A 27,323-nucleotide genomic window follows, 5' to 3' on the forward strand; every position below is an offset into this window, starting at 1 on the left:
GATATGGAAAATGGCTGTAACTTGTTTTAAAAAATCCCACCTAATGGCTAGAATTACAATCCTTTGTTAAGGGGTTATGATCTACCGACAGCATAGAGCATATAATGCAAGTTGGTTGCATTATATGGTTACGTTCTACTAAAACAGCTCCACTGCGCTATGGACATGGAACCCATGAGGCCCAGTAAAGAAAGGCATGTAGGCACAAGGGCACCTGTTGCGGGTTCAATTCAAGCAGTGTTGTGGCGTCCCACTCCGTGGATCAGTCTCTGGCAAGTTAATTGGATTGGAATCCGGGAAGGCCAGACACTGTTGCCTCACAGTCAAGCTGTTGTAGGGTTAAATCTCCAGGTCAACTGGGACTTTTTTGCATATTCTCCCTGTCCCTTAGTGGGTTGCTTTCCACTAAGGAACAGGGAGACACTAAGGATGCAGCTTTTTTTCATCTCCTATGTTAAACCAGGGTCTTTCAGCAGGTATATTAAACAAATATGTAGGACTGCTTTCTCACATTCTTGCATCTTGCAAACATCCTGTCTCTGAGTGATGCTAAAAAACTAGTTCATGCATTTATTACTTCTAGACTGCAGAACTGCAATTCATTATTATCAGGCTGTCCTAAAAGCTCCCTGAAAAGCCTTCAGTTCATACAAAATGCTGCAGCAGTAGTGACAGGGACTTGAAACAGAAAGTACATTTCTCCCATAGTGACTTCTCTTCATTTCCCGTTAAATCCAGAATTTAATTTAAAATCCTTCTTCTTACATACAAGGTATTGAATAATCAGGCCCTATCTATTCTTAAAGACCTCATAGCACCGTATCACCCCAATCAAACACTTCCCCCTCAGACTGCTGGCTTACTTATGGTTCCTAGGATCTTTAAAAGTAGAATGGGAGGCAGAACCTTCTTCTGTGGAACCAACTCCCAGTTTGGATTCAGGAGACAGACGATCTCTTTACTTTTAAGATTAGGCTTAAAGATTCCATTTTGATAAGGCATATAGTGCTGCATCAGGTGACCGTGCAATAGGCCTAGGCTGCTGGGTGATTCCCATGATGCACTGAGGGTTTCTTACTCACCCATTTCAGTCACAATGTGTTTATGCGCTGCTTTGCATATCATCCATCCATCCATCCATCCATCTTCTACGTGTGGGGCCAGCAGCCTAAGTAGAGAAGCTAAGACCTCCCTCTCCCCGCCCACCTCCTCTAGACTATCCGGGGGAACATCAAGGCATTCCCATGGCACCTGAGAGATATAATCCCTCCAGCATGTCCTGGGTCTGCTCCGGGGCATCCTCCATGTGGGACATGCCTGGAACAGGTACCCAGGAGGCGCCCAGGAGGAATGCTTTCAGATGCCCGAACCACCTCAAATGGCTCCTTTCAACGTGGAGAAGCAGCGGCTCTTTCCTGAGCCCCTCCTGGATGGGAGCAAAACTCCTCACCCTATCTCTAAGGGAGAGGCCAGCCATCCTTCGGGGGAAGGGTGGCTGGCTTCGGCTCTCACTAAACTGAAAACTTCGGCTCTCAGTTTACTGGTTGGCTTAAACTCTGCAGCTTACACTCAGCTCTCCCTTCACCACGACGGACCAGTACAGCACCAATCCATCTGTCGATCTCTTGTTCCCTTCTCCCATCACTCATAAACAAGACCCCGAAATACTTGGGGGATTTACTCTATTATTGTAGAGTCTTTACCTTACAATATAAAGTGCTTTGAAGCAACTGTTGTTGCTATATAAATAAAATTGAATTGGATTGAATCCAAAATCTCTTTTATTATTCATTGCCTGGGCTTGTTTCATCATTATCTTTTTTATTTATCAAAGGGAATCCTTGTTTACAAAGTCCAGCAAGGAGCACCACGGATCAGAAAGACAAGGGTGCATTTCTAACGCATCATGTTGAAATCAAACATTCAAATTTGAATCAATAATTATGGACTGACTATTCACTTGCTTGTTTTGCCATGTTGATTTAATATTGTAGTTTTGAGAATTAACCTAAAAAAACAAACTCAGGAGTTTAGCTCGTTCCAACCACCTTCAACCATTAGATGTTGAACAGTCACGTATAGATGTAATATCTAGGTTTCCACCTAAGTGCAGTTTGGGATGCATTTTAATAATAAGTTTATTATTTCATATCATAACTTGGAATGTCAGCTTCACCACCTTCATAAGTAATTATTAATCGTTAGGAACAACAGAGCAAAAAATATTATATTCTGCTCCCCTTCCCAGCTACCAATAATGTATAATAAGCGAGCTGAATAAATAATAGATTTTCGCTCTGTTGATAAATAAAAGAAGAAGAAAACACTGGGATCTTATTTTACTTTATGTACAAAAGAATAAAAAGGGAAATCTAGTTTAATTTTCAAAATAAGACATTTTCCAGCTCAGCATTGTCATATTGTTTTAATGTGGTCGATTGAAATATTAACGCTTCCGTGAGAAGTAATTTGTGTTCCTCCAGTGTTAAGACCACAAGTTTTACCAGCTTGTAGTCCTTGTTTAACTTACAATGTTGAAATGTATCCCTATCCTCTGGCAGGTGTCACTGTGTTTACTTTCTCTTTGTCTTTACTCAGGAGGACAAACATGACGACAGGTTGTTAAACACCTTCATGTTATTGGGTTTAATCACTTCCGACATTTAGATCCAACCCAGCGTTTCTGTTAAGTTACAGATTAAAGAAGCCTAATGTGGAACAGACCAGTTTTACATAAAATAAAATCTGTTTATAAAACAAGCAGTATACAAAGATTAGATATAAAAAATGTATGAGTACAGTATGATATAATTTTTACTTTGCCTATAAATGCACAGCATTTATCAACTTACAGTCAGACCTGTGCTTTGCTATTCTTTTTTCTACTTATGTGACAGAGTAGAAGACCAGCTGTTGACATTAACAACATCTGCTTACCAATGTATTATAAATGTGATATAAACGATTGTTTAAACATTCATACAGCTCAGCGCTACATTTGTTTCCCATCGCAGGGTTGTTTTAATATTAATGACAGTGTCCTAGCAACCTGTCACCTGATGGAAAATATAAACTGAGTAACAATATTAGATAGGGAAAATGCTCTCTGCAGCGTGATGTGCTATCAGTAATGGAGACCGGCATTTAACAGTTGAATTAAAGATCAGTAGCTAACAGCAGAGCGAGGTGCGGCGCTGTGGCTTTGGTATTCAGGTAAAAGCAGCCTCTTCTCTCAGGGCGTTCGCTGGCTCGATGTGGGGCCCCTCCACTCTCAGAGACAGATGTTAAGCCTGGGTTCGGCCATCCACTCTCACCATAATGAGAACTCAAGGGGGTCCGGTCCCACACACACACACACACACTTATGCACATGCATGACCACACCAAAAAACACCTGTCTTTCCAGCACACATCAGCAACGCACACCAAAACACACATACACACACATACACACACACAGCCAACAAAACCTGAGAGCTAAACAGTAAACAAGCAAGAGCGGTGGGTGGACTCATGATTTAATAATGTTGTGCTGGCTAGAAAAATAAGTGACCTTCGCACACATGCAGGCATCCATGTTAACACGCAGTGTATCCAAGTGACAAGATATTCAAATAGAGGGCAGTGAGAGCGAAGGAGAGTTGGGGGGGGGGGGAACAAGGGCTTGGAAAAGAGTGTGTGTGTGTGTGTCCTGTGAAGCATTTTTGAGTGCCCCATGAACGAATGTAGCACCTTCTTTATTATGTATGACAAAGGGGGAAAAGGAGTCCACTCATGGTTTTAAATGGGTATGAAAATAAGATCTGAAGATCTGAATTCAACATACTGCATGCATGTTTGTGAATGCTGCCATGTTCCTGTGTGTTATTATGGAACCCGATTGTAATTTAAAAAAAAAAAAACATATTTAAAATTCATTCCAGGTTGCAGCCAGTCCTGCAAGCAGCTTGATACATCCTGGACAGTTTTCTAGTTAACTCAGAGTAACAGATAACCAGTCACACTCACATCCACACCTACAGCCAATTTGGAATCTCCAGTTAATCTAACAAGCACAGGCAGAGTGAGAACATGCAAATCCTCAAGAGTTCAAACCCAGGACACGAATGTTTGAATTATAGGTTAATGAATACTGTTTTATGGGGAGGATTCGTTTTTTTAGATAAGAATTTAAGGGAAAACCTTAAAAACAGTCTCTTCCAGAACTGCATTGTCTACATTAATCATTTTGATCAACTGTTTGGTCTTTATCTTATGCAATTCAGGTGGGACTTAAATAGGTGCCACCAAGAAGATGCGGGATATGCCCGGGAGGGGTTGCCAGTCTATCACAATGCTAACAGATGCAAAAAACAATTAATGCTCACATTCACTCCTATGGCCAATTTAGAATTTACTCTGACACTTACTTCTTTTTTTCCTTTAATTTGTCAGAAAATTGGCAAATGTGCCGTGATTGCAAAATTATTCCTTTTTTCTTTTCTTTTTTGTGATGACTTTATATCTCAATGGCCCCAAGCATGTGTTTTTTCTGCATAATTTTGTTTTTTATATTGTACTACGAGTATGCCAAAAAACGCCAATACCGTCACAGCTGAAATATACCACTTTATCAGTGGGGCTCTAATATTATTGCTTTGCTTCTTTTTCTCAGTCTCCCCTGGGTATGTTTAGCCTTGATAAAGCACAGTCTAATCAAGTCAACAAAAACTAGAACAAAAGTCGGATTAAAATTTGAGCTTCTAACTGTCCTTAACCCAACGCCCTTCCAAAAGTGGGATCTCAGTGGGGTCCTCAGTAAACGAGGCAGGAACTGAATGTGAAAGAGAGAGGGGATAGACGAATCCTGAGGGAAGGAGAGAACAGTGTGATAAGACCTGGCTAAGCCTCGCCGCCGGTAATTACCACCACGCTAATGCTACACCAGGAAAAAACCCAGCGGGAGCATGGAAACTGATGAAGACTATAGATTAAAAAACAAAAAAGAAAGAAAGAAAGACATAAAACAAAAAGAGGAGATGTCGAATGTCTGATATTAGTGACTCAGAGATCAGACAAAGACAGACAAGGAAGAGGCACACGTGAGGGTAAGATGGAGGCAGATAGAACAGAAGAGGAACAAGGCGGAGTGAGAGAAAGCAAAGCGATGGGAGGAGGTGGTACACATTGACCCAGATCCTCCTCCTGGTAACCAGGAGGGGAGCTGCTACAGCCTGGCTGCTGTCTGCAAGTGGGGGCTGGAGCACAGGATGAAGAGATACAGGACACAGATATGAGCCAAAACAGCCGCCACGGCCTGACAGCTGGTCTAAATCACAATAAACATGTGAGGATGTGGAGCTTCAAATTGTGTGATTTTTTTGGTGCGTGTTGAGCTCCTATAAGAGCTGACAGGTACCCTCAGTGCTGTGCTCGCTCTCCCCTTTTCCTCCTATTTTCTTTTTTTTTCCCAGGGAGTGAGACAGGAGCACCTTGGTGATGAGGCCCCGAGTGTCCCGTTAAAAAATGAAACAACCCAACAGAGTTCACGTCCCTCAGGATTTGATCTAGACGCAGGTAAACACACACACACACATACACACATTTGACCATGCAATTACTGAGGTTGTGCAACAGCCAGAGGGAACGCAACTCAACAGAGGGAAGAGAAGGCGCTCAAAGTGTGTGTCTGTATATGTGTGCATGGACGTGTGCATCAGTGGCCCAGTTACAGCAGAGGGATAAAATCGCTGCATCCGTGACAGCCCTTCTACATAATTCTTGCCCCACCTGTTCAAACGCTCCACCTGTGCAAGTTGTGTGTGCGCGTGTGTGTTCCTATGCAATCATGTGAGTAAACACAGTTGTTACAGATTTCTTGGAAAGAGGGATTTTAGCGTGCATGGACAACTTTGAAGTTTCGAGGCGAGGCCTTTCATATTTTTTAACACGCGCAGATACACACACCTCCCCACAAACTCATCACAAGGATGTGGGATTTCATGGATCTTTGTGCCTAGATTTCTATAGCAGGTTGAAAATATGTCTAGCAGACTGTGTGTGAGAATCACTGGCAACAAATCAGTGCACTTCAGACTGTTGGAACTCTATTTTTAGATGCTTTATGGTTCTTGGCTCTGTGGTCCCCGATACTGGAGAAAGTCGCGGACCCTCGCGAATAATAACTCATCGCCTAGACACGCATCACCGTCATGCCGCAGCTCCCTATGTAACGGCTACGTGTTAAAAAAACAAAAAACAAAGAGCACTGCTTAGCATTAACATTTAGATGCTGCACATTTCCTGGCCATTTTCACCCGTCCATCTGTCACTCATCAATCACCGCTCAGCCTTATCCTCACTGTGACAGACTGTCAGGTCCCCGGTGTGTTCTCACATTCCCTCTATCCCTCCAATCTTTCTGCATGCCGGTGTATGCAAATGAGCTAATGGAGATACGCACACACACAAAAAAATCTTCCGGCAAGTCTGCTTTCAGCACAATGGATGGCTCCGTTAATGCAGTTTCTCTCTGAGTGTCATTGGCTCATTTCAGCACCAAGGACAGCGCCAGCACTCGCTCCACGTCTGCTTGTTTATAACTCGTGTGCTGTCGTGCAGTTCTCTGGGAGGGTGGGATATTTCTAAAAGGAAAATGAAAACAACACTTTCTCCCATCCAAACAACAGCACCGAGGCTGCTCTCGAAGCATTTATACTGATCTGTGATGCATCAGCCCGTATTAAATATACATAGGCTTGATAATAGCAAGACTAGATGTTTGGCATCCATCTCTCTGTGTGTTAGAAATTCATGATGACTCCTATTTCAGCAAATAATAATAAAAAAAGGTGACAACGCTTTGATAATGCCAGAACAGGGGTAATGTAGGGAAACAGGTTTAGGCTAGGCAGACCTCATATCCAGTCACTACCAATCATAACCGCTGCAGAAGGGTGACAGACTCTGGAGCATCTGCTGGCAGACTGGATTAACACCAGGGGCACTGGCACTTTAACTTATAAGAAGCAGCACTAAATAACATGTGTTTTATCAGGGCAGGCATATCTGTAGACCCCCTGCAGATGTAAGGTTTAACTGCCAAAAAGGCCCCGAGCCTCAGGAGTCCACGCATCCACAAGTATAAAGACAAAGAAAAGCTGTTTTATTTATGCACTGCCGCAGGAAAGCAGTTGTGAGGGCCTATGTGTTTGCGTGTGTGTGTGTGTGTGTGTGTGTGTGTGTGTGTGTGTGTGTGTGTGTGTGTGTGTGTGTGTGTGTGTGTGTGTGTGTACATGAATTTTTGGGTTGTATACGTATAAACCCGGCCAGCGTCTGCTCAGGCCTGTAAGTGGCTAGCATATTGGATGACAACTGTTGCCTTCATGGGGGAAATGGACAGATTAATTGAAATTGAGCACAGATAGAAGAACAGGCAGCAACTGATGATCACTTAAAGCAATCATCAAGGAAAAATCACACAGGGACTTCCTTGCACGCTACCCCGCTTATGCGCTGCATGCTCGTGTTTGTGCGGGGCGCTTTGAGGGATTGTGGACTAACGGAGAAAACAACAATTACTGCTTAATTAATATGGGTGTACCGGCAGCTCCAGCCCAATACCAGTGGAAGATCATCAACCTCAGCAAACCAAGAGCAAATACTGATGGCTTCTAATGAGGATTGTGTGTGGTGCGTGTCTGTGTAGACTGACAATGAGGAGCATGTGTTTCTGCTTGCCCTGCTGAAAGAATCAGCTAACACTCATGCAGGGCTGACCTGAATATGGAGCCCTCTTAGCAGTGAAACTCAAACAACCTTCCTCCCGCTCCTACAACACATCTGTGTGTTGAAGCAAGCACCAGATCAGCACCAACCAGACCTTTTTCTGTCTTATTTAACAGTTTAATAAAGGAGCCCTTCATTCTTAAAGTAAAAGTTCCAAATTTGGGAACTCTGCTTCACTCAAAGCGTTTATAGTGATCGTGTTATATAATTTTTCTTCAAAACAAAAGACAGTAAAAAATGTTTGATTTATTAGAGCTTCTGTTTGGGGAGAATCAATAAGATCTTAGAGTCTCTGGTAACTAACTGATCAAGGCCAAAAAATTTTTCCCAGTAGTTCTCAAAATATTAAATATTTAGCCTAACTTTACATTTAATAGAGCAGGACAAAATGTTCTAACAGCACTCTGAGCATGAACAATACATACTTTCCTTCCTCTTGACCAGTATGTACTGCGGCTTTTCTGTTATTGTATTTGTCTGCATTCTTAAGACTTCAGTGGGTTAAGTAATTAACTTGTCTCTGTATGAAGATATACTAAGCTTAAAAGTGGTGAGTCATATGCAACTGTACAATCCTGTGCAACATATAGTCATGGAAAACTAGTATGTACGGTCAATGTATAATAATATGCAGCAAAGCAACAGTGTGGCAGTCTCCATTTGCATGTCCAAGAAGTTTACCAGGTGACCTAGCCACTTTGCTTAGCTTTTGACCAGCAATTTTTACATGGTACGCACACTGATCATTGAAAAGCATGCATTATCCCCACCGGTTTGTTCTTTTAGAGGACTTCCATTCATTCAGCTTCATTTAGAATCTTCTTTACTGTCATTTTGTCGCTCATAAAGTAACCCTTGAAGCTATCAAGCTGCTACCAAGCAAATTCAGGGCCACTGTTGTATACCAACACCAATTCTGAAACTGTTACTTTTAACCTACAAAGGCCGTTTATTTAAGGGTAAACCGGGAATGTAAATGTTTCTGTCTATTAATACCAGCATTAGTCACAATATTTTGATCACCTGAAGCTGTTTTTGTCATTGGTTTCTGTCACATTCCAGGCCTGCTTATAGAACAAAATGACTGGGCTTGCATCAGTGTTAGTGAGGGTGATTTCTGCCTATGCAGCTGTCCTTGGAAAAACCCAGCAACTATTCTAATGGTTGTCAAACAGCATCATTAATGGCGTATACTGAGGTGTCAGAACTCATCATTAAGGACACAGGCGAGGTCGTCAAATGTCGTCTTTATGGGGAAAAGAGTTAAAAGAAAAATGAGCATGTCACCATCTGTTGGACTGATGGTGGCTGGTTGGAAAATTTACATACATCACCTCAAGGTAGCCTACAGCATTATGCAAATACAGATAGGAAATTGATGTTTTGGATATATATTTAAGATAGGTGATGTGTATCACAGAGTAAAAGTCAAAAATAAGTGTAGAGACTTATCTCTAAGCTCCTCAGAGGCTCTTGCTATTTTTCCGCATCGTTTCTTGAAGTCCGCTCTCCACTCAGAGTGCTCCACTTGTCAAGTGTGAAGATTTATGAGTCACAAAGACAAAGATCTGCAACTTTCTCTGACCCTTTCCTCTCACTCATCCTATAATTCTCTCTGCCTTCTCCCTCTGATCATTTCCTCCGAGGTCAGCCAGACCCAGCTGGTGGAGAGGGACAGGTCGGGCACTATCTGTCTGTGTAACCCTTTGCTACTCATCAGTGCGTGCATGTGTCTGTGTGTGTGTGTCTCAGGATGTGTCATCATTCCTCTCTGAAAAATAGAAGAGAGTCCACTGGCGAGATTGGGCTAGAGGTAAGTGATTGGAAAACAGGACCAAATAGATGAAAGGAGGACTGAAGGTGGCAGAAGGACCTCCTTGAATATATTGTAGAGCTCTTGAGCGTAAGTGTGTGTGTGTGTTCCTGTCTAGCTATCTTTGTGAGGACCGAAATCTGCATTCTACTATACTTGTGAGAACCAACAGTCACTTGTGAGGACACACAAGTGTGAAGGCCTTTTTGAGGCTCAAAATGTGGTTTTAGTGTTAGGGTTACAATTAGGTTATGGTTAGGGTAAGGGTTAGGGTTAGGCATTCATTTTTGATGGTTAGGGTTAGGGTAAGGGGCTAGGGAAACCATTACGTCAGTGAAGGTCCTCATTAAGATAGCTGAACAGGCTTAAGTGACTATTGTATGCACTGTAGTCCATGAGAGCAAAAACAACAGGAGAGTTTGGTGAGGGTCTGGCTAGACACTTAGAATAACTTAAACTTCATAATCCAAAAGAAGTGGGGATTAAGTGTAGCAGTAAGGAGAGACATACACGCACACATTCAGACATGCAGCTGTGTGTCATAAGTACTTTAAAGTCAATGTGAGTTGAAAGTCACCATCTGGTAGACATCAAGACACACAAAATCTACTAATAAATCAGTTAAAAGACGGCAGCCTGATGCAGTTTCTGTTATTGTTGAAAACAAAGCTCACACATTTAAAACTCACTGATAATTGACATTGTTAAATTAACAGCAATGGAGAGAGCAAGGCTCCAGAATTGCACTTAAGCTCTATAGCTTTAAAGGCGCTTGAAGTGAGAACAGGATCATATCAAAATGTTCGACCTCTTCATGTGACTCCACTGTTTTTTACTCTTCCAGGTGACAAAAAAAGCCATCATAGCGAAACACAACTGAACAGCGGTACTTCACTTGCAAGTGTTATTAAACTGTTAATTTTTTTTAAGTTACAAGTTTTCTTAATGCAATGTGTTTTCTTCATTCCTTTTCCTTCTATTTTATGAGAACACGGGTCCTGCTTTACAGTGACTGACAGTTGTAGGAGTTGTACTGTTATGGAAATATTATGTATTTAAATCAAGCATTTACAAACCAGTGCCTGGGATTCATTAAAAGCATTTGTTGTGTCTCAAGTGGATTTTTCTTTTTCAAAGTAGTAGCAGCTAAGTGATAACGGTGTAATAGAGAATGTCCATAATGTATATTAATGGTAATTAATTGGCACTTTTATACCAAAGGTTAGACCTGTAATGTAGGTGTGTTGGACTACAACAGTGTTTTCCAGTATTCGTTTTTTTTTTTTTAAATAAATGACATAATTCGTTGAAAGCTAAGACAGCCAATGCCTAAAGATAACATCAGCTTTCTAGCCAGTGTCTAGAAAGACAATATGAAAGCCCATTTAGAAGCAAGAAGATTCAATTTTGTCCCCATATGACCACAGTCACCATTGTTCAGCAAAGGTAGAGTTGCTTAAATGTTCCTTTAAATGGTCCCTATGTTAACAGACATAAAAAGTCCCTTAAGTGCCTAGCAGGGCACATGCAGGAGTCACAGGGTGAAAGGTGGGGAGCACCCAGGACAGGTCACCAGCCTATCACAGGGCAAGCTCACTTATAGCTACAGACAATTTAGAATTGTCAGTTAATCTAACTAATGCATGTCTTTGGACTGTGGGAGGAATCCACAGTACCCAGATTAAACCCACATAAGCATGCAGAGAACATGCAAGTGCCACCTACAAAGGCTACGGCCAGCAGGTGGAGTCAAACCTAGAAACCTCTTGCTCTGAGGCAAAAATGCTAATCAGCACACCATCACTCTACCATTCCAAAATTAGTGTTGACAAAGAAAAAAAAAGAATTACCTTTAATTTTTGTTTAACAAAGTAAAGCAAAGTAATGCAACACATCATTGTGACTAAATGCAGCAAACACATCAACGGTTTATTAAAGTGGAAGATGGGGGAAATGTTTCTACTTGTCTTCTTCATGCACTTGTGAGCAACACTAGCCTGAGTTGAGGTCATGAAGAAGACAGGGTGAAAAGGCATTGGGGTGGAGCTTTTAAAGAGTAGACATATGCAGATCTTTGGATGAAAGGACAAGAATATAGTGGAATATGTCACTTTGTAGTTAAATTTCTTTTATTTTTTTCTTATATTTTCACTTGGTAATGAGTACTGGAACAGATTACTTTATCTTCTAAGAGAAAAGGTAAACCAATGCATTCCAAGTAGTGTGTAATGCATCATAACAGGCCATCTGCAGATTGAAGATCACATGAAATGGTGAAAAGCTTCAAAGAAGTGTTTGCACAACTTTCGTGAAGGTCCATAGGAAAAAAAATCTAAATACGGTAATAATTCATTTCTGCATTCCTCTTTCTGCTTCTTGAATCCATCCATCCTTTTTTTTCTTTCCCTTTCAAGCTGATTTCTTTGCTCCTTCCAAATGCATCTCAAAAAAGACACTGCAGCATCTAACTTAATTCTGCAAAATCTACTCTGGCCTCGTCTCCTCTCTGTGTGCCTTCCTCTGTGTGTGTGTGTGTGTGTGTGTGTGTGTGTGTGTCTCACTCTCTGTCTGTCTGTAGGGCAAATCAATAGGCCCTGGCTGCCTATTTGCTGCCAAGTATGGTCAGCTGTGACCACTCAAAACAACCAAAAGGAAAGAAGTAAGGAAAGAAGAGAGAGAGAGATTAGTGATGGGATTTCCGGCTCTTTTTAGAGATCCGGCTCTTTCGGTTCGGCTCACTAAAAAGAGCCGGCTCTTTCGGCTCCGAACCGGCTCTTCAGGTTGTTTTGTTGCTTTAATTAATTTATTATTAACAATAATATAAAATTATGCACAAAAGGAATTACTAACGTAAAAACAAGTGGTTTTATTTATATATGTTTATATATAAATATATGCGGTGGCCCCTAGAGACAAAACACGTACAAACTCCAAAACACATTTCTAGCATGAACTGAACTTCCAAAGCAGAGCTACTAGATCACTTAAATTACACAATTGAAAGCATGTGTGTATTGTTTGTATATTTATACACAGGCACTCATATATATATTCAAATAATTTAAAAAAAAGTTCATTTACCTGTTACTACCACACACCAAATCCGGTCGTTGGTACTTGCTGGCTTGTGTAGCCACAAGATAACAAAGGCTCAACACTGCGCCCAGCATCCTGGAGCACTTCTGTTGTCTTTTGTACGTGTTTTGAGTTTTTATGTGCTTCTGAGTTTTTATATGCTTCTGAGTTTTTACGTGCTTCGGAGTTTGTACGTGTTTTTACGTGTTTTTGGAGTTTTTACGTGTTTTGGAGTTTGTACGTGTTTTTACGTGTTTTGGAGTTTGTACATGCTTCAGAGTTCGTACGTGATTTGAAGTTTGTATGTGCTTTGTCTCTAGGGGCCACCGTAAATATACTTTTATTTATTCACTCCACATAAAATGTAATAAATAAATCATATAATACAAAAATCAACTATTCACATTTCAAGTTTTAACTATTTAAATTTTCAGCTTTTTCCTTTCACAAATTTAAAGTTAAAAGAACACAAAACACTGCAAACCACAACACAATTAAATATAAATTATAATATGAAAACTAAAAGAACATGCATATTCTCTGTCATATGGACCTGCATGAATAAACTTTCTCAATCCTTTATCATCTGCAACCGAAAATAGTTGTGGATGATTACTATACCTTTCTAATGTTGTTGTCCCTGCCTCTCTTTCTCTCTCTCTGGCTCTGTTCCTGTGCTACTGAGTGTAACTACCGCCCCTCCCCCCTCTGCCCAGCGTAAAGCACAAGGCTCGCGTGCAGAGTGAAGCGGAAAAAAAGTGCGAGAGAGAGGCTGAGAGAAAGAAAAAAAAAAAAAACCCACGTGACGGCTCGCGATAAGGAGCCGGCTCGCGTCGTTCACGTCAAAGAGCCGGCTCTAAGAGCCATTTCGTTCGCGAACGACCCATCACTAAGAGAGATGAGACACCTACTCACTGTATGTTTTACCCAGTTCAGTCAGCCACTGAACTACATACTCACATAGACCATGACTCCCAAAAAGCCCCTCCCACCTTCCGTTCCACGTCTCAAAAAACAATGGAGCAAAAGCAGAAGAGGCTGAACAAAAAGATTCTGTATATAGCGTGAAGATGTAGGCGAATATAAGTGTAAAGGCCACTGTGGAATACCCCGGACAAGCAGCATACACTAAGATCTGATAACAGACACCAAGTTCCCATTTGTGGCTTTATATGAAAGTTTGAAAGGAAGCAACAAATAGCCAATCGACACTACCCCATATTCATGCCATCCTTAGCACTGAGGCAGAGAACAAAGGCTTGATTTCTCATTAGCAATAAAAACAGCATCTGTTCGCTAATGAGCAAAGTTCAATATGCTGTAAGGAACTGTGTTATTCCGTAGTCACAAGACTCCCTGCGAATCTAGCCGCGGCACTCATGGGATCACAGAAAGCCTCTCGACCTTCTCCTTAAACTTATCCACTCCGACTCTGTCTTTTGTCTCTAATGCTTGTGGAACTGTGCCGGGATCAGCGGCCTGGCATTCTTCCATCACTGCAGCCGCTTAAGCTCTCCTACTTCACAAATGGCATAGAGCTCTGAGAAAAGAAAAAAAAATAGGAAAAGAAAGAAAGTGTTTGTGGAAAAGAGAAAAAAAAGAAATCTGTGAAGTTCCCCCGTGTCACTGAGGCTTGCCTCCCCGTGGCCGTGGCAAACTGGACAGGATTTGTGCCGCACACTGTGTCACAGCCTCGTTGGAGGATTTATAGAGTGCTCCCTATAATGCACTTCCTCTCCTCCACTGGAGTGAACATAAATCTGCCTCTATTTTTTTGACACCCCCCTTTTTTATTTGCTAATGGGATCCTCAAATGCCTATCCTCTTGGCTTGTCTTTATCCCCTCTACACACACACACACACATAAAAGCACTAGCTCACACACACACAGTTGCGCATGCAGAAGCTCTATAAGGAATGGCATAAATTATAATACCTGCATTGATTAATCCTGCAACTTCTCTAGCAGATGTTCGAGCAGCCAGCTGGTTAGCACGGAGCCTCTTTCACTGGCTGAATATTACACTCTTAGCTGCTTACACGCTCACTGATGGGGGGTGGGGTGGGGGGGGGGACCTACAGTGTGTTTATCTGGATATAACAAAGCAGCAAAAAGGTTCCCCCAACAACGAGTCACACAGTGGGCAGCTGAATTAAAATACAGTGTGCTGGTAATGAGCTATCTAAATTCAGAGTTCATATTACTTGGAATTACACAAAAGCAAGGCTCCGGGCAGCCCTGGCAAAAAACTGTATAGCTCTTTCTGCCTCGCTGCCAGGAGATTCTCCCTGTTGAGCTGGGACACGGTCGGTCCTGGGGAAATCGATTGAGCCGCAGCGTGTATCTAGCGAACGCAATAATTCCTTTGTAAACGACATCACCTCCTTGCCTATTTTTGCATACTTGGCAGCTGTCAACATGTTGGCTTCAATCCATCACTCTCGCTCAGATTGCATGCACACACACATATGCAAAGGGGGTGTTAACACTTCAAGCTCTGATTATTGACAACTAAGTAAGAAACACACGCTTGCATGCCGAGTCTGACTGGATGACTCGAGGGTGACGGTGCTTAAAAGAAGTCGCCTTCCTGGAATGAAACGGTGGCTAAACACAAAATGACAGGAGCGGCGGCGCTTCAAAGTTATCTGGGAAACAAGTTTGTATACTGGCCCTGCAGAGGCAGATCCCTCTCCGGCGCCTGACACGGATGCACTCTTTCAGTTGTTATCTCAAAAGCTGAAAGTGAGAACCAGACTTGGAGTTAAGGAAAAAAAAGAAAATGGGGAATGGTGCTTCTTATTGTGTCTGCTTCCCAGAAGCTGTGACAGGAAGCAGGAACGGGTGGTAAAGGTTGGGCAATGTACAGAGCAACAGATAGCAGCAGATAGGCAGATACTGGATACAATAGCCTCTTATTTTCTCCTGGATTTAACTGCACTATACAGTGTCCCAGGGGAATCAATTAGAACCATGGTGTGCTTGGTTTTTTCCACCCCCATTGACTTGGCAGTAATTTGTTTACTTCACAGCCAAGCTCTGGATAACAAAAAACACACACACACACAATAAATCCTTCCTTACAAAGCAACCTTACCCTTTCTTTCTGGCCATATTACATCTCTGAACTAATCCAGTTAATACCCTAATAGGTAACATGTATTTGCACATGATAGACAGCCCCACTGTTCCTTGCGTGCAACTGAAAAGTGCATTAAAGGCAAAACTTTGACCTCTTGGCCAGGTCGCAGCCCACAGCAGGTCTATTAGCATATCTTTTCCTTACACACACACACACACACACACACACACGCAGAAAAGATTGCAGCTGTAGGCAGCCAGCCGACCAGCAACAGGGAGGATCTTCCCCGTGTCAGAAGGCGAGGAGGATGAACAGCTTATCACAGTTCTGGTGCCGTGTGGCTGCCAGATGAAACTGACAGGTGTCACCTTGTTATTTTGCTGTGCAAAAGCCCGCCCAGGTCTACAGGGAGTTGATTAGCATGAACCTGTTGCCGCATTTACCTGCTTACCTACGGCACATGCCAGTTTCACAAGAGGACTGAGCGGCCCCGCTGCAGTGGGGATGCTGGGAGACCTAAAATTAGCTCAGCAGCGAAGCAAAACTGCCAACAGTATGGCACAGATTTATGACATCTGGACGTCATTATCGTATATCAGGTGGCTTGGGGGATTTTTCGTGGCGCGTGTTTTGCAATTTGAAATGAGCCAAAAGTAAGTGCCAGTACTTAGAGGCAGTTTGTGGACTGACACAGGTACACACACAAAAGCGCATGACTTTTAAAGGAGACTCATAAAAGTTTGATTGGATCTTGAAAGCTTCGACTGCTTTTGCAGAATTTGCCATATTTAGCTGCTTACATAGGTACATATCTTTGCAACACTAAGCTGGGGGCTGCCACGTTACATACATGTGCATGGCATGTGTATCCTCAGGCAAAGACATTGCCTTATTCCTTTTCCAAGATCCTGGACTTCAGAAGTGAGTCATGCAGATTCTCTCAAACAATAAGCTCATGACAGGTCACACTAACCCCCCCTGCTTTAACTATATTCTGTCATGTATTTTCTTACATGCATGCAAATATATATACGCAGTCTTGGATGATTTTTTTTGTTTGTTTGTTTAATTAAAACTTCTGCTTCGCTTTTTCCCCTGCCTATTCCTCCGCCTATCAGTCACAAACAGCAGAAAACAGGAAAGCCCGTAACCTCAAATAGTGCACGAGGATGCTTCATCTACACTCATCTACACCACAAATATGAAGAAACAAATGTGAAGAGGGTGAGCTACTATAACAAAAGTCGTAATCAATTTTCTAGCAATGCCACCTGAGATTAGCCCACCCTATAATATAGGCCATAACAAGGTCACTGTACGCTCTTTATTGAGTAACACAGAGCGACTGTAGTGATGCCACAGAAGATAAAAACGAATACTTCCGAGTGCCATCGGGGGCTGCACCGTCGTACAGGTATTATCAAGTGCTAAGTATCCACAAGTCCACGCAGAAACACCAGCGGAAAATTACAGCCCTGTCTTGGAGTGAGGAACAAAACGCGCACACAGTGCAATCAGCAGAAACATCAATTAGTTCGCCTCATCAGATGGTCATCCCTCTGCATCCACAGCCACCCACTATAATAATAATAAAGCACACTGGCAGACGGGCACGCTGCCCTTCACCTACCGTACCTTTGGTGTGAGCGGCGCTCAACCCCAAAACCAGAGCAGCCAGCACGCCGGCTATTCTCAGCATCTTCTCGTTGGAGATTCAGGAGAGGGACTAAGGCGACCTCCTTCCTCCTCTTCTCTCCTCTTTCTGCCTTTTTTATTTTCCTCCTCCCTCTCTCTCTCTCTCTCTCTCTCTCTCTCTCTCTTTCTCCTTTCCGCCCTCTCTCTCTCCGCGGGGTCTCTCCTCTCTCTCTGTTGAGGCAGTGTGGAAACAGTTCACTGATATGTGGGACAAGCCGGGGGAGCGTGGAAGTAGAAGGACAGCGGATAACCGCAACGCACCTCGCCGCTCGGCACCGCGCGCGTCGCACCGCAGGCTGCTCGGACTGTGGAGACGGGACCAGAGAGCGGCGGACCCCCGGGACCACACCGAGCTACGTCATGAAGAGGAGAGAGATGGACCCGGGCGCTTTTCCTTTTCTTTCTTTTCTTTTTCTTTTTTTTCTGTCGCTCTCCCCGTCTCCCTCTCACTCTCTCATCCTCCGCCCTCCTCGCTCTCCTCCTCCTCCCTATCTGTAGAGCATCCCAGCCCACTCCAACAGCAGCGTGCAGTGATCCCTAATGTTACAAAAAACGAGAGGGTGAGGGAGTTTGAAAAGAAGCTATTTGAATGGATTCCGTGTACAACACTGTTGGGTTGTCAGCGAATATTTCTATAATAAAAAATAAAACCGAAACAATTGAACTACAAGCGCTAAAGGCTCATTACAACACCATCAGAGTTAAACGCTACAATGCCATTAGAAAGCAGTGCATATAATGCTGTAATTGCGATGAAGGGGAAAGGGCCATACAATTAAGGCACGGTTTAAACGGAATATCCAGGAAGTGATTTTAATACTGCAGCGTTTTTTTGTTTTTTTGTTGCCACTCATTAAAGTGTTGTTGCTCTAAAGCAGTCCTAATTTACTGTGCAGGCTGGTGTGTCCGCAAGTCGGATCTATAGTTTTGAATAATCTACAATTTAACTGACATGGATATTTGGGGCGATTGTGGCTCAAGAGTTGGGAGTTCGCCTTGTAATTGGAAGGTTGCCGGTTCGAGCCCCGGCTTGGACAGTCTCGGTCGTTGTGTCCTTGGGCAAGACACTTCACCCGTTGCCTACTGGTGGTGGTCAGAGGGCCCGGTGGCGCCAGTGTCCGGCAGCCTCGCCTCTGTCAGTGCGCCCCAGGGCGGCTGTGGCTACAATGTAGCTTGCCATCACCAGTGTGGGAATGTGTGTGTGAATGGGTGGATGACTGGATATGTAAAGCGCTTTGGGGTCCTTAGGGACTAGTAAAGCGCTATATAAATACAGGCCATTTACCATTTGTGGATTTACAGACTCCAGTTGTTTTAAGCTTGAAACACTGACACTCGAATGTAAGTTGCAAAAATGTTACTGCTTTGTTTTTGGGTTTGTTTGCTTTTTTAAAAAAAAAAAAAAAAGATTGTAAAGTATTTAAAAAAGACGTTAATGAGTTTTTCGTTTGGTTTTTTGGGGTTTTTTTTTTTTTGGGGGGGGGGGGATGTCATATTTAGCCCAGAGGTTGGCTGTGAACCTATGAGCAGAGAGCTAGCAAGGTTTGTTAGCAAGCTTCACAGACACTTCTCTGTCTGTAGTGAGACAGAAACTTCTAGGACAAGTTTCGCATCACAACAAGACAGATATATAATTTGAGAGTATATTTATTAATATTCCAAAAGGTGCCAATGCCACAACCATGGCTAAGAGGTCCTTTTGAGTGTCTTCTATTACCCGAGGTGAGGCCTAGCTGACGAGCTTTAGCTGCCCAAATGAGCAAACAGGCCTCTACATTTAAGCCTTAGGAGCAGAGGTGTCTAACATAAGGCCCAGGGGTAAGAATCAGCCCACTAAACACTCTAATCCGGCCCACTGGACACCTTTGGAAAATGTAAAGAACCGCATAGATTTTTTTTCCTCCTGAAATTGTTATTTCTTACAATTTATGCACAAAGAGTTATGTTGGCAGATTTCTTACAGTTACCACAGCACCATTTCTTTAGCATGTAGAAAAACTGAGACTTACCATTGAAACTGCACTTATAAGAAGCTAGAAGAAGAATTCAATGTGTAGTTAAACTGGGAGTTTCACTGGTCTGGCCCATGTAGGTTCAAAGTGGGCTGTATGTGGCCCACGGTGTAAAATTAGTCTGACATCTCACATCAAACATAATCATGATCATGATGGATTTTGGGTTTTTTTTAAATCACCCGCCATACAGGTGTGATGAAGGAGGAAACTATCCATAAAGCCCAAGTGACTATTAGAGGAACTGCAGTTTTTGGCACTTTCACACTGGATTTATTTTGACAGTGCCAGAGGTTGCTGCTTGGTTCAGACATTTACGCTGCTTCGTGAAACGGGCAATGAAATTAAAAATCACTGTGCAACATGACTCATGTTTGCAGAGAAAGAGCACAATTTCTTTGCATGTTTCAAATTGGGAGTGGGGGGAAATCTCATTTCATTCTTCTACTTTTGTCTGGAAGGTGTGCGTGTGTCAATGTGTATGTGTGGGTGTGTGCTGGCAGGCGTGCAGGTTTGTATATGCCTTGTTGTTGATGCTGCACAGCGGGATTAATAATAACTTTTTCAATTTTCCTGAGTAGCCTATCTCAAAAGGGATTTTTCTTCTTTTGGACCATCTCTGCTGGTTAAGGATTATTCTGGGAGGCAGAGGAAAATATTGCCTCCGTTATCTACGGGGGGTAAGAAACAGATGACAATGCTCTGATTTAAATCCACACAATCCAGTGATGAAATTAAATTTTGGTCTTCGTTTCACTGGAAAATGACCAAAGTGGTGTATAGCTTACAAGGGCGTGTGTACAAAGAGGTGACGGGGCAGAGCAGTGTCTTTCTAGCTAGCATGCTTCGACTTTAACAACCCAAGGAATATGTTGCATAAAGAAGACTCGAGTGAACGGTTGGGTGACATAGGGGAAAAATATCAACAAAATGCATCACAGTAGGAAAATAAAGTGTTGAATGATCATTTGCACCCAGAACAGCTTGAGTAAACACTGGGATTGATTCTAAAAGATACTCCCTTATTTGTTATTTTAATGATCATTCAAATCATTTTCATAGTCAAACCATTCACTGTGTACTCAGATGAAGGTGAGCTACATGAGCAACTTTACAGGCTAGCATAACGGAGACATCAGGACTCAGAGGGTTAAGCTTTTGCTACAGTTCATCACTTGTTCCTTTAATTTTTTGTTTCCTCTTTTTTGTCATTCATAGCTGAAAGAGAATCTATTACACTTTTTTAAATTTTCTGACTATACAGTTACATAGTCAGAAAATTCAGAACAGTACAAATGAAAGCTACATGAGCTAATCTCATGTAGCTGTTGTTCAAATCTTTTGCTTGCGAGGGGCTGCCAATCAGCAGAAAGTTGGCTTAAAGGGAGGGGGAAGGAAAGTGAGGCGTCAGTTTCAGATGAATGATCAACTGAGGTGATGTGTTCTTTAAAGCTGCAATAGTAGAGTCCGAAAATAACAACATGGAGCTTCTAATCAGTCCCCTTTAAACACCTCTGAGGGTATATACTATAAGCTATTATATTCCACAAGGCTTTAAAGCTTAGGGACAGCTCTTCTCCAAATTATTAATCTGCAGACGCAAATACTATATCACAGAAAAGCAGGGCCCATAATAATGTAGCAAGGCAAGTCACCTGGAAAGATACGTCCTGAATGTGACAGAAGTTTCCATATCAGTAACTGAGCTGCATCAGGCAAAATACTTCAATTTTTTTCATCAGGGCTATTTTCAAAATTACAACCTGCTGCAAATGGCCAATTTTGTGAGAATCCCGTTTCTGCTCTCCAGGTTTTTGATGCTTTTTCATTATTGACACACATTATTCCCACCAGGCTACCGTATCTACCACCCTGGGAATAGTGAATTGGGAGCCATAATGCTAATGCGATATCACACCATGTCCGTCTGTCTGCTCAGAGTCCAGAGAAAACTTTCGCTCGCAACGCGCCCCGTCAGGCAATCTAACCCGGCCGAGCGGTTTTAATGTGCAATTCTGGTCGCCTCATGGAAGTATTTCACTTTTGGGAGATATTACCGGCTACTATATGATGATGGAAACCTTAGGAAGGATGACAATATTAGTTTACTATTGTACAATAAATATATAATGTCAGAACGTAGCCCTTCCATAACAAATGAAGCACCGGCAAGGATTTAAATAAAACACAATCTGGGTAATTCAGAGGAGAATGTTGATGTTACGTTTTCTTTTTCTTTTTTTTTTACTGATAGCTTTGTTTCATATTAATTTTCTTATCTTTGAATCTCAAGTCTGCTCTGAGTTAATTCCATATCTCTTTACTATGCACCGTCACCCTGACTGCAACAACTGACACTGAACACAGCGGAACACAATGAAGCTTTTGTGACTCAGCAGGCTTAATCAGCAATAACTTATTGTGTGGAACATTGTGGCCACTTACCAAAGATTTGTGAGTCATAGCCAGAATGCTACACACATAGGTGTGGCTAGCGGTCAAGCTTGTTCTCATGTGCCTTTGCTCTTGCATAAAGTTTAGATGCAGGACCGTGGCACACAAAGAAGACAGATGCATGTAGAACACTGACTTTAAACGTTTACTTTGCACACCCAGGAATTGTGCACAGACACACAGCTTTTTCCAGTAAATCAGGTCTGGCTGGAGATCCCTCTGTGCACAGCGAGTGTGACAGATAGAAAAGCACAGTCGTGCATCTTAATTTGATCATTTGCTGAACACATGGAGAGAATAGAAACACCATCGTCTTCATTGCAGGAGCTAATGGTCCATTGTGCTGCTATTTGGAATATAATCATGGAGAGAAGTGAATGCCTTATTTGTGTGCATTTTTTTTTTATTAGTCAGTTTCAGAGTTTGGACATTAGCTTGCGGGGGAATGTGTTGACAGTTAAAAATGTTTTATTTTCAAAATTTTGCAAAGCAGGTCCAAGCCAGACCCCAATGTCATTCCCATTGTTCTCCTGCCTGCTGAATGCTCTTAACCTCAGTATTCCATCCTATGACTGTGGGGACTCTCCCAGCATCTTGATCCTTCTCCCTCAGTTGAGAGATAATTTTTTCTCAAGTAATGACGCTCCCATGTTTCCTTTTGATCTTTTATACCATATCTCCACGTGCACAAAGCCTTTGTTTTACTCCATGTTTTGTTCTTCTTCTAAGCTCTGTGTATAGACTAATCACTCTACTGTCACCACATCACATCTCTCCATCTCCCTCCCCCTCCTCTCCCCTCTCACCCTCGCTGTCCAGTAAGTGTGTGTGTGTGTTTGACAAGAGTGCAATGCCTCGGCATGCTCCCACTGACAGCTGGCTGAGGCTGTAGGAGGAGGTGAGGACAGGGAAGGGTAGGCATGAGAGGCGGCTAAGAAAGGCAAAGAGATAGACCACCATCCCCCTGGCGTTTTTCTGAGGAAGTGTCGGTGGCGGCGCTTTGATGCCGCCTACATCATGCAGAGGTCTGAAGCTGTGAGAATGCCTTCTGGCCCCGTTTTGCCTTGTCTCACTGGCAGGAACTGGGCCAGAAGTTGTCATCTGCTCAAAGCCTTGCACATTTCTCAATCCCATTACTGAAAACTGTAAGAGAAAATATTGTTTCCTCTCCCGTCAGAAAAATCCAAACACTTAAATTTTATGTCTTTAACTCAGTCATTTTTACTTCTTCTTTAAACATTAAACTTGGTAAAAAAAAAAAAAACAACAACATTTTTTACTAGAACACAACAATACTAGACTAGGCTTTATTTTATTTTAGAGACCAAAATAAATCCCTCACATGCAGGTGCATTTTTGAAATATAAAAGCTTTTATTTGTACTGTTCTGAAGTTGCAGAATTGTGAGTAGACAATACAAGACTTTCAGGTTTTTCACTTTATTATTCAGGGCCACCATAGATATATATCGCATTTATTCGTTACTTATTCTGAACAGCAGTTACAGATGACTAAGCATCACATGTATGAGAGTTCAGTCCTTTCTCACGCACTGTAGCTCAGTCTCATTATTGCAATGCATCCAAAACCAATTCAGGTCATCTTGATTTCCTCTAAAATGAACATGAAAAAAGAAAAAGAGGTTCCTTTTTTTTAAAGCATGAGTGATACTACAAAGAATACTCTTGCCTGTAAAGATTTGAGTATGTTGAATAAAATTGTATTTATTCAACATGCTTCACACAGAAGAAAAAAAGCTGAAAGGTAGGTGATGAAATGAAAACGTCCTTTTTAAACTTTTTAACAAATAAGAACCTAAACAAAAAATTTTCACATGATAACAATAGGGCTGCCACAAACGATTATTTTGAGAGTCGACTAGTCACCGATTATTTTTGCGATTAGTCGACTAATCAGATCATCATCCATTGGACGTAAAACGTACAGCTTATTGCACCAGCAGCATCTGCTCTTATATAACTATCATTAGCTTACAGCTTTAAGCGTTTAAGGTATGTGCTAACTAAAAATAAAGACAAGATGATAGTTTATTACATTTTAATGAAATTTGCAGATTGTTTCGGTGAAGTTTAATAAACTCCTTGCTATCTAAAATATAACGGGACACCGGAGTATATTCTCCAGCATCTCACACTTCTGATAATCAGTTGTCTGCTTGACGTTTATTCAGCTGTGTAAAAACTATAACTTTAATCTCAGCCAAACCGATTTACTCAGGAACAAATAAAATATTAAAAAAGCCAAACAATAACATTTTTAAGTTATCTAAATGACTTATATATCATGTTTAACCTGCGTAGCGAAAGACGGCGGTGGGTTTGAAAACGATTTGCCGGGAGTCCGGTGTTCTCACGGGCTCTAGTGAGCCTTGCCCCCGGCTAGCTATCGAGCTAGTGGGTAACAGACGTCTCCGAAAACGTCGGAGCGCTTTTGAAAATATGTGGTGTCTTGATAAATTGAGCAGATATTTGACGTTAACACAGTTACATTCTCACCCGAAATATGTTAAACATTTACTTTGTGACCCAGAAAGAATAATAACAGTAATATTAAAACTAACTAGCTGCCACCGTTGTTGGAAACTGACCTGGGCTGGACTATGAATTCTGGGACAGAGCTACTTCTTCTTCGGGGTTTAACGGCAGCTGGCATCCTTGTACATGCAGTGCTGCCATCTTCTGTTTCAGTCCGTTATTAAATCCTACTACTTATTCCTGCGGCTGTTGTGATCTTACAAAGCTTCAAACGACGCGTCGACTATTAAATCAGTCGTCGATGATTTTGATAGTGACTAGTCGACTACTCGTGGCAGCCCTAGATAACAATATCCTTTCATTCTCTGCAGTGCACATTACACCTCATACAGTCATGTGAAAAAGAAAGTACAAACTCTATCAAGTCAAATGGTTCACATATCACAACATAATAAAGCAAATAATAATAATTAGTCCTTATCAGTTTCTAAAATTATTTAAGTACACACTCAGATGAACATTGGACACATTACACCATGCCATTTACTGAAAAAGAGCCAGAATGCAGAAGCAGAAGAACTATGTGCATCCTGTAATTCAACAGTGTAGAGACACTTTTATGAAGTAACTGTTTTCAGTCTGACTTTATCAGACTCTTACATCATTGTGGTTGAATTGTGGTCGACTCTTAATGCATTTGTTAATGCACAGCTCTCTTAAAGATACAGCGAGAAATTATTTAGTTATTTATTAGTGTATTATTGTGTCTCACAACAAATTGATGCATTCTCATAAACAGAATTATTCCAATAAAAATAGGAAGGAGCGGGTGCTGGTTTGTGGGAAGCCTCATCTCCTGAACTCAAGTCAGGCCTCTAAAACACGAAAATGTGAATGAATGTGCGTATTTATACTATACAATACTACAATTCTACTACGCAATTAGTTATTGTCAGTAGATCCGATAAAGCAGTGGTCCCCAACCTTTTTTGCTTATGTCCGACAATATTTTCACGGACTGGCCTTTTAGGTGTCGTGGATAAATACAACAAAATAAAACCAGTACCAGTACCAAAAAAAAGACTTATTCATAACACATGGGAAAAGACCCAGGGAAACTGAGTTAATGATAAAAACAATTAAAAAAAATAACAATAAAAACCACTAAAAACCCCTGAAAACCATAAATTTCACACCCGAGCCTCAACTTTCGCAGCCTGGTACCAAATGACTCCGATCCGTGGCACGGGGGTTGGGGCCTGCTAAGATAAAGGATTGCTTACACTTGGCACTGCTGCTGCACTTGAATTAGAAGGGAATAAAAAAAAAAAGCTTAAAAATCTCAAAACTCAGTTGACTGTAATCTACAATTTACTCACATCTAGTGGTGAGATTCTACACACTGCACCTATAAAGTCCTACCAAACCACTTCAGCACTTGACCGAGCTGATAGGTTTGTAGCTTGAACCTATTCGCTGGACAATCAACAATACAAAACCTAACACGAGCCACCTATTATTTTTCAGTCATTCTGGTGCATATGTCGCATGTCGAGGTTGGCCCAAGCTTCAGCTGTACTTGTGCTTGACAGTTGGTGTTTGTGCTGATATGGTGTGTTTGCTTTTCACCAAATGTTGCACCATGCATTTGGGCCACACAGTTCTATTTTCATCTTATCTGTCCAAAGGAGAAGTGAGACCTGTGTTTCAGAAGTCTTGTGGTTTGTTCACTAAGTCATGCTGCCATGTTCTTTTCAGAAAGTAGAGGCTTTGTCCTGGCAGCCCTTCCAAAGAAGGCGTACTTGTTCAGTCTTTTTCTAATTGTGCTGTCATGAACTGTTTAAGGTTTAGCCAAAAGAGTGACTGATACAATAAAATGACTTAAAACACAGAGAATAGGGTCTAGTGCTTTAGCGATTGAGAACCTTGTAAAATGGGATTTTCCCCCTGACTGTTGTGACACAGAAAAGAAAAACATTTAACTTGATTGGATGGAGCCACTTCCTGCACATGCAAGGACGATAGCCATTTGTCTGCTCATTGCTGTTTTGGTAGCTCTGCATTTCTTTTTGTCTCTTCCTCCTTTCTGCCCCCCTTTGCTTGGTTTTTGCCTCTTTGTTCTGCGTGACTCTCCACAGTCACTAAAGCTGCTGCTGTCTTTGAATAGTAGTCCGCCTCTGGTCCAAGGGAGACTTGGCTGCAGCACAGCAGGCTTGTTTGTGGGCCTTGGCAGGAGAGGCTTGCAGACCTGAATGTACCTACTTAGGGTCTTTTTTTATGGCATGAATGTGTTTGTGCTGTTGTGTGTGTGTGATATGTGATAGAGAAACAAACAGTGGAATTTGTGTGTTTGCGTTTGTGTGTGGTGTGTATGTGTCTAAGTGTGTGTGTGTGTGTATGTGTGGTCTGTCTGTGTGTATTTATGGTGTGTATGCGTGGTGTGTGCATATGTGTGTCTGTGTGTGTATGTGTGGTGTATATGTGTGTGCGTCTGTGGTTTTCTGGTTGTTGTTTTTTTTCTTTTACCTTGGGGGTGGAGGGTCAGCTGACCGTGACCAGACTTTGCACACACATTCATGCCCCAGTCAGAGCCTCCCATCCCTCCAGATCTGGTGTATCAGCCACTTACAGATGGAGAGCTTCAAATAAACATGAACACAACCTTGATTTACACATATACAAGGGGGGAAAAACGAACCCAAAAGAAACTCCAAAATACACGTTAATTCTGGGACAAACCAATCAATCAACACCCCTATGGAAAGCAATGATATGTTCCATTTAGAAAACACATATTTTTGTGACTATTATTCATTTAATTTGACAATATTTAAAGAAGAAACAAAAGTAAGAAAAGAAAGAAAGGCTGTAAAAATTGATTGAAAAAAGACTGTTTGATTTTTATTTTGTAGAACTACCAGAGAAGTTA

General features: G+C 41.9%; 1 protein-coding gene across 1 annotated transcript in view; it reads right to left on the reverse strand.

Moving 5' to 3' along the window:
* Positions 1–17,934, reverse strand: part of LOC146693387 (calsyntenin-2-like) — a 333,610-nt gene extending 315,676 nt beyond the window's left edge. The window contains exon 1 of the mRNA XM_085479236.1: positions 17,374–17,934. Within this exon, the coding sequence (XP_085335362.1) occupies positions 17,374–17,437 (64 nt within the window). The 5' untranslated portion in view covers positions 17,438–17,934. The remainder of the gene's footprint in view (positions 1–17,373) is intronic.
* Between the last annotated feature and the right edge of the window lie 9,389 nt (positions 17,935–27,323).

This window comes from Copadichromis virginalis, linkage group LG14 (assembly GCF_057382275.1).
Source record: "Copadichromis virginalis isolate Kocher_CV1m ecotype Utaka linkage group LG14, C_Virginalis_male_GT1.1, whole genome shotgun sequence".
In the NCBI taxonomy this organism is placed as follows: Eukaryota; Metazoa; Chordata; class Actinopteri; order Cichliformes; family Cichlidae; genus Copadichromis; species Copadichromis virginalis.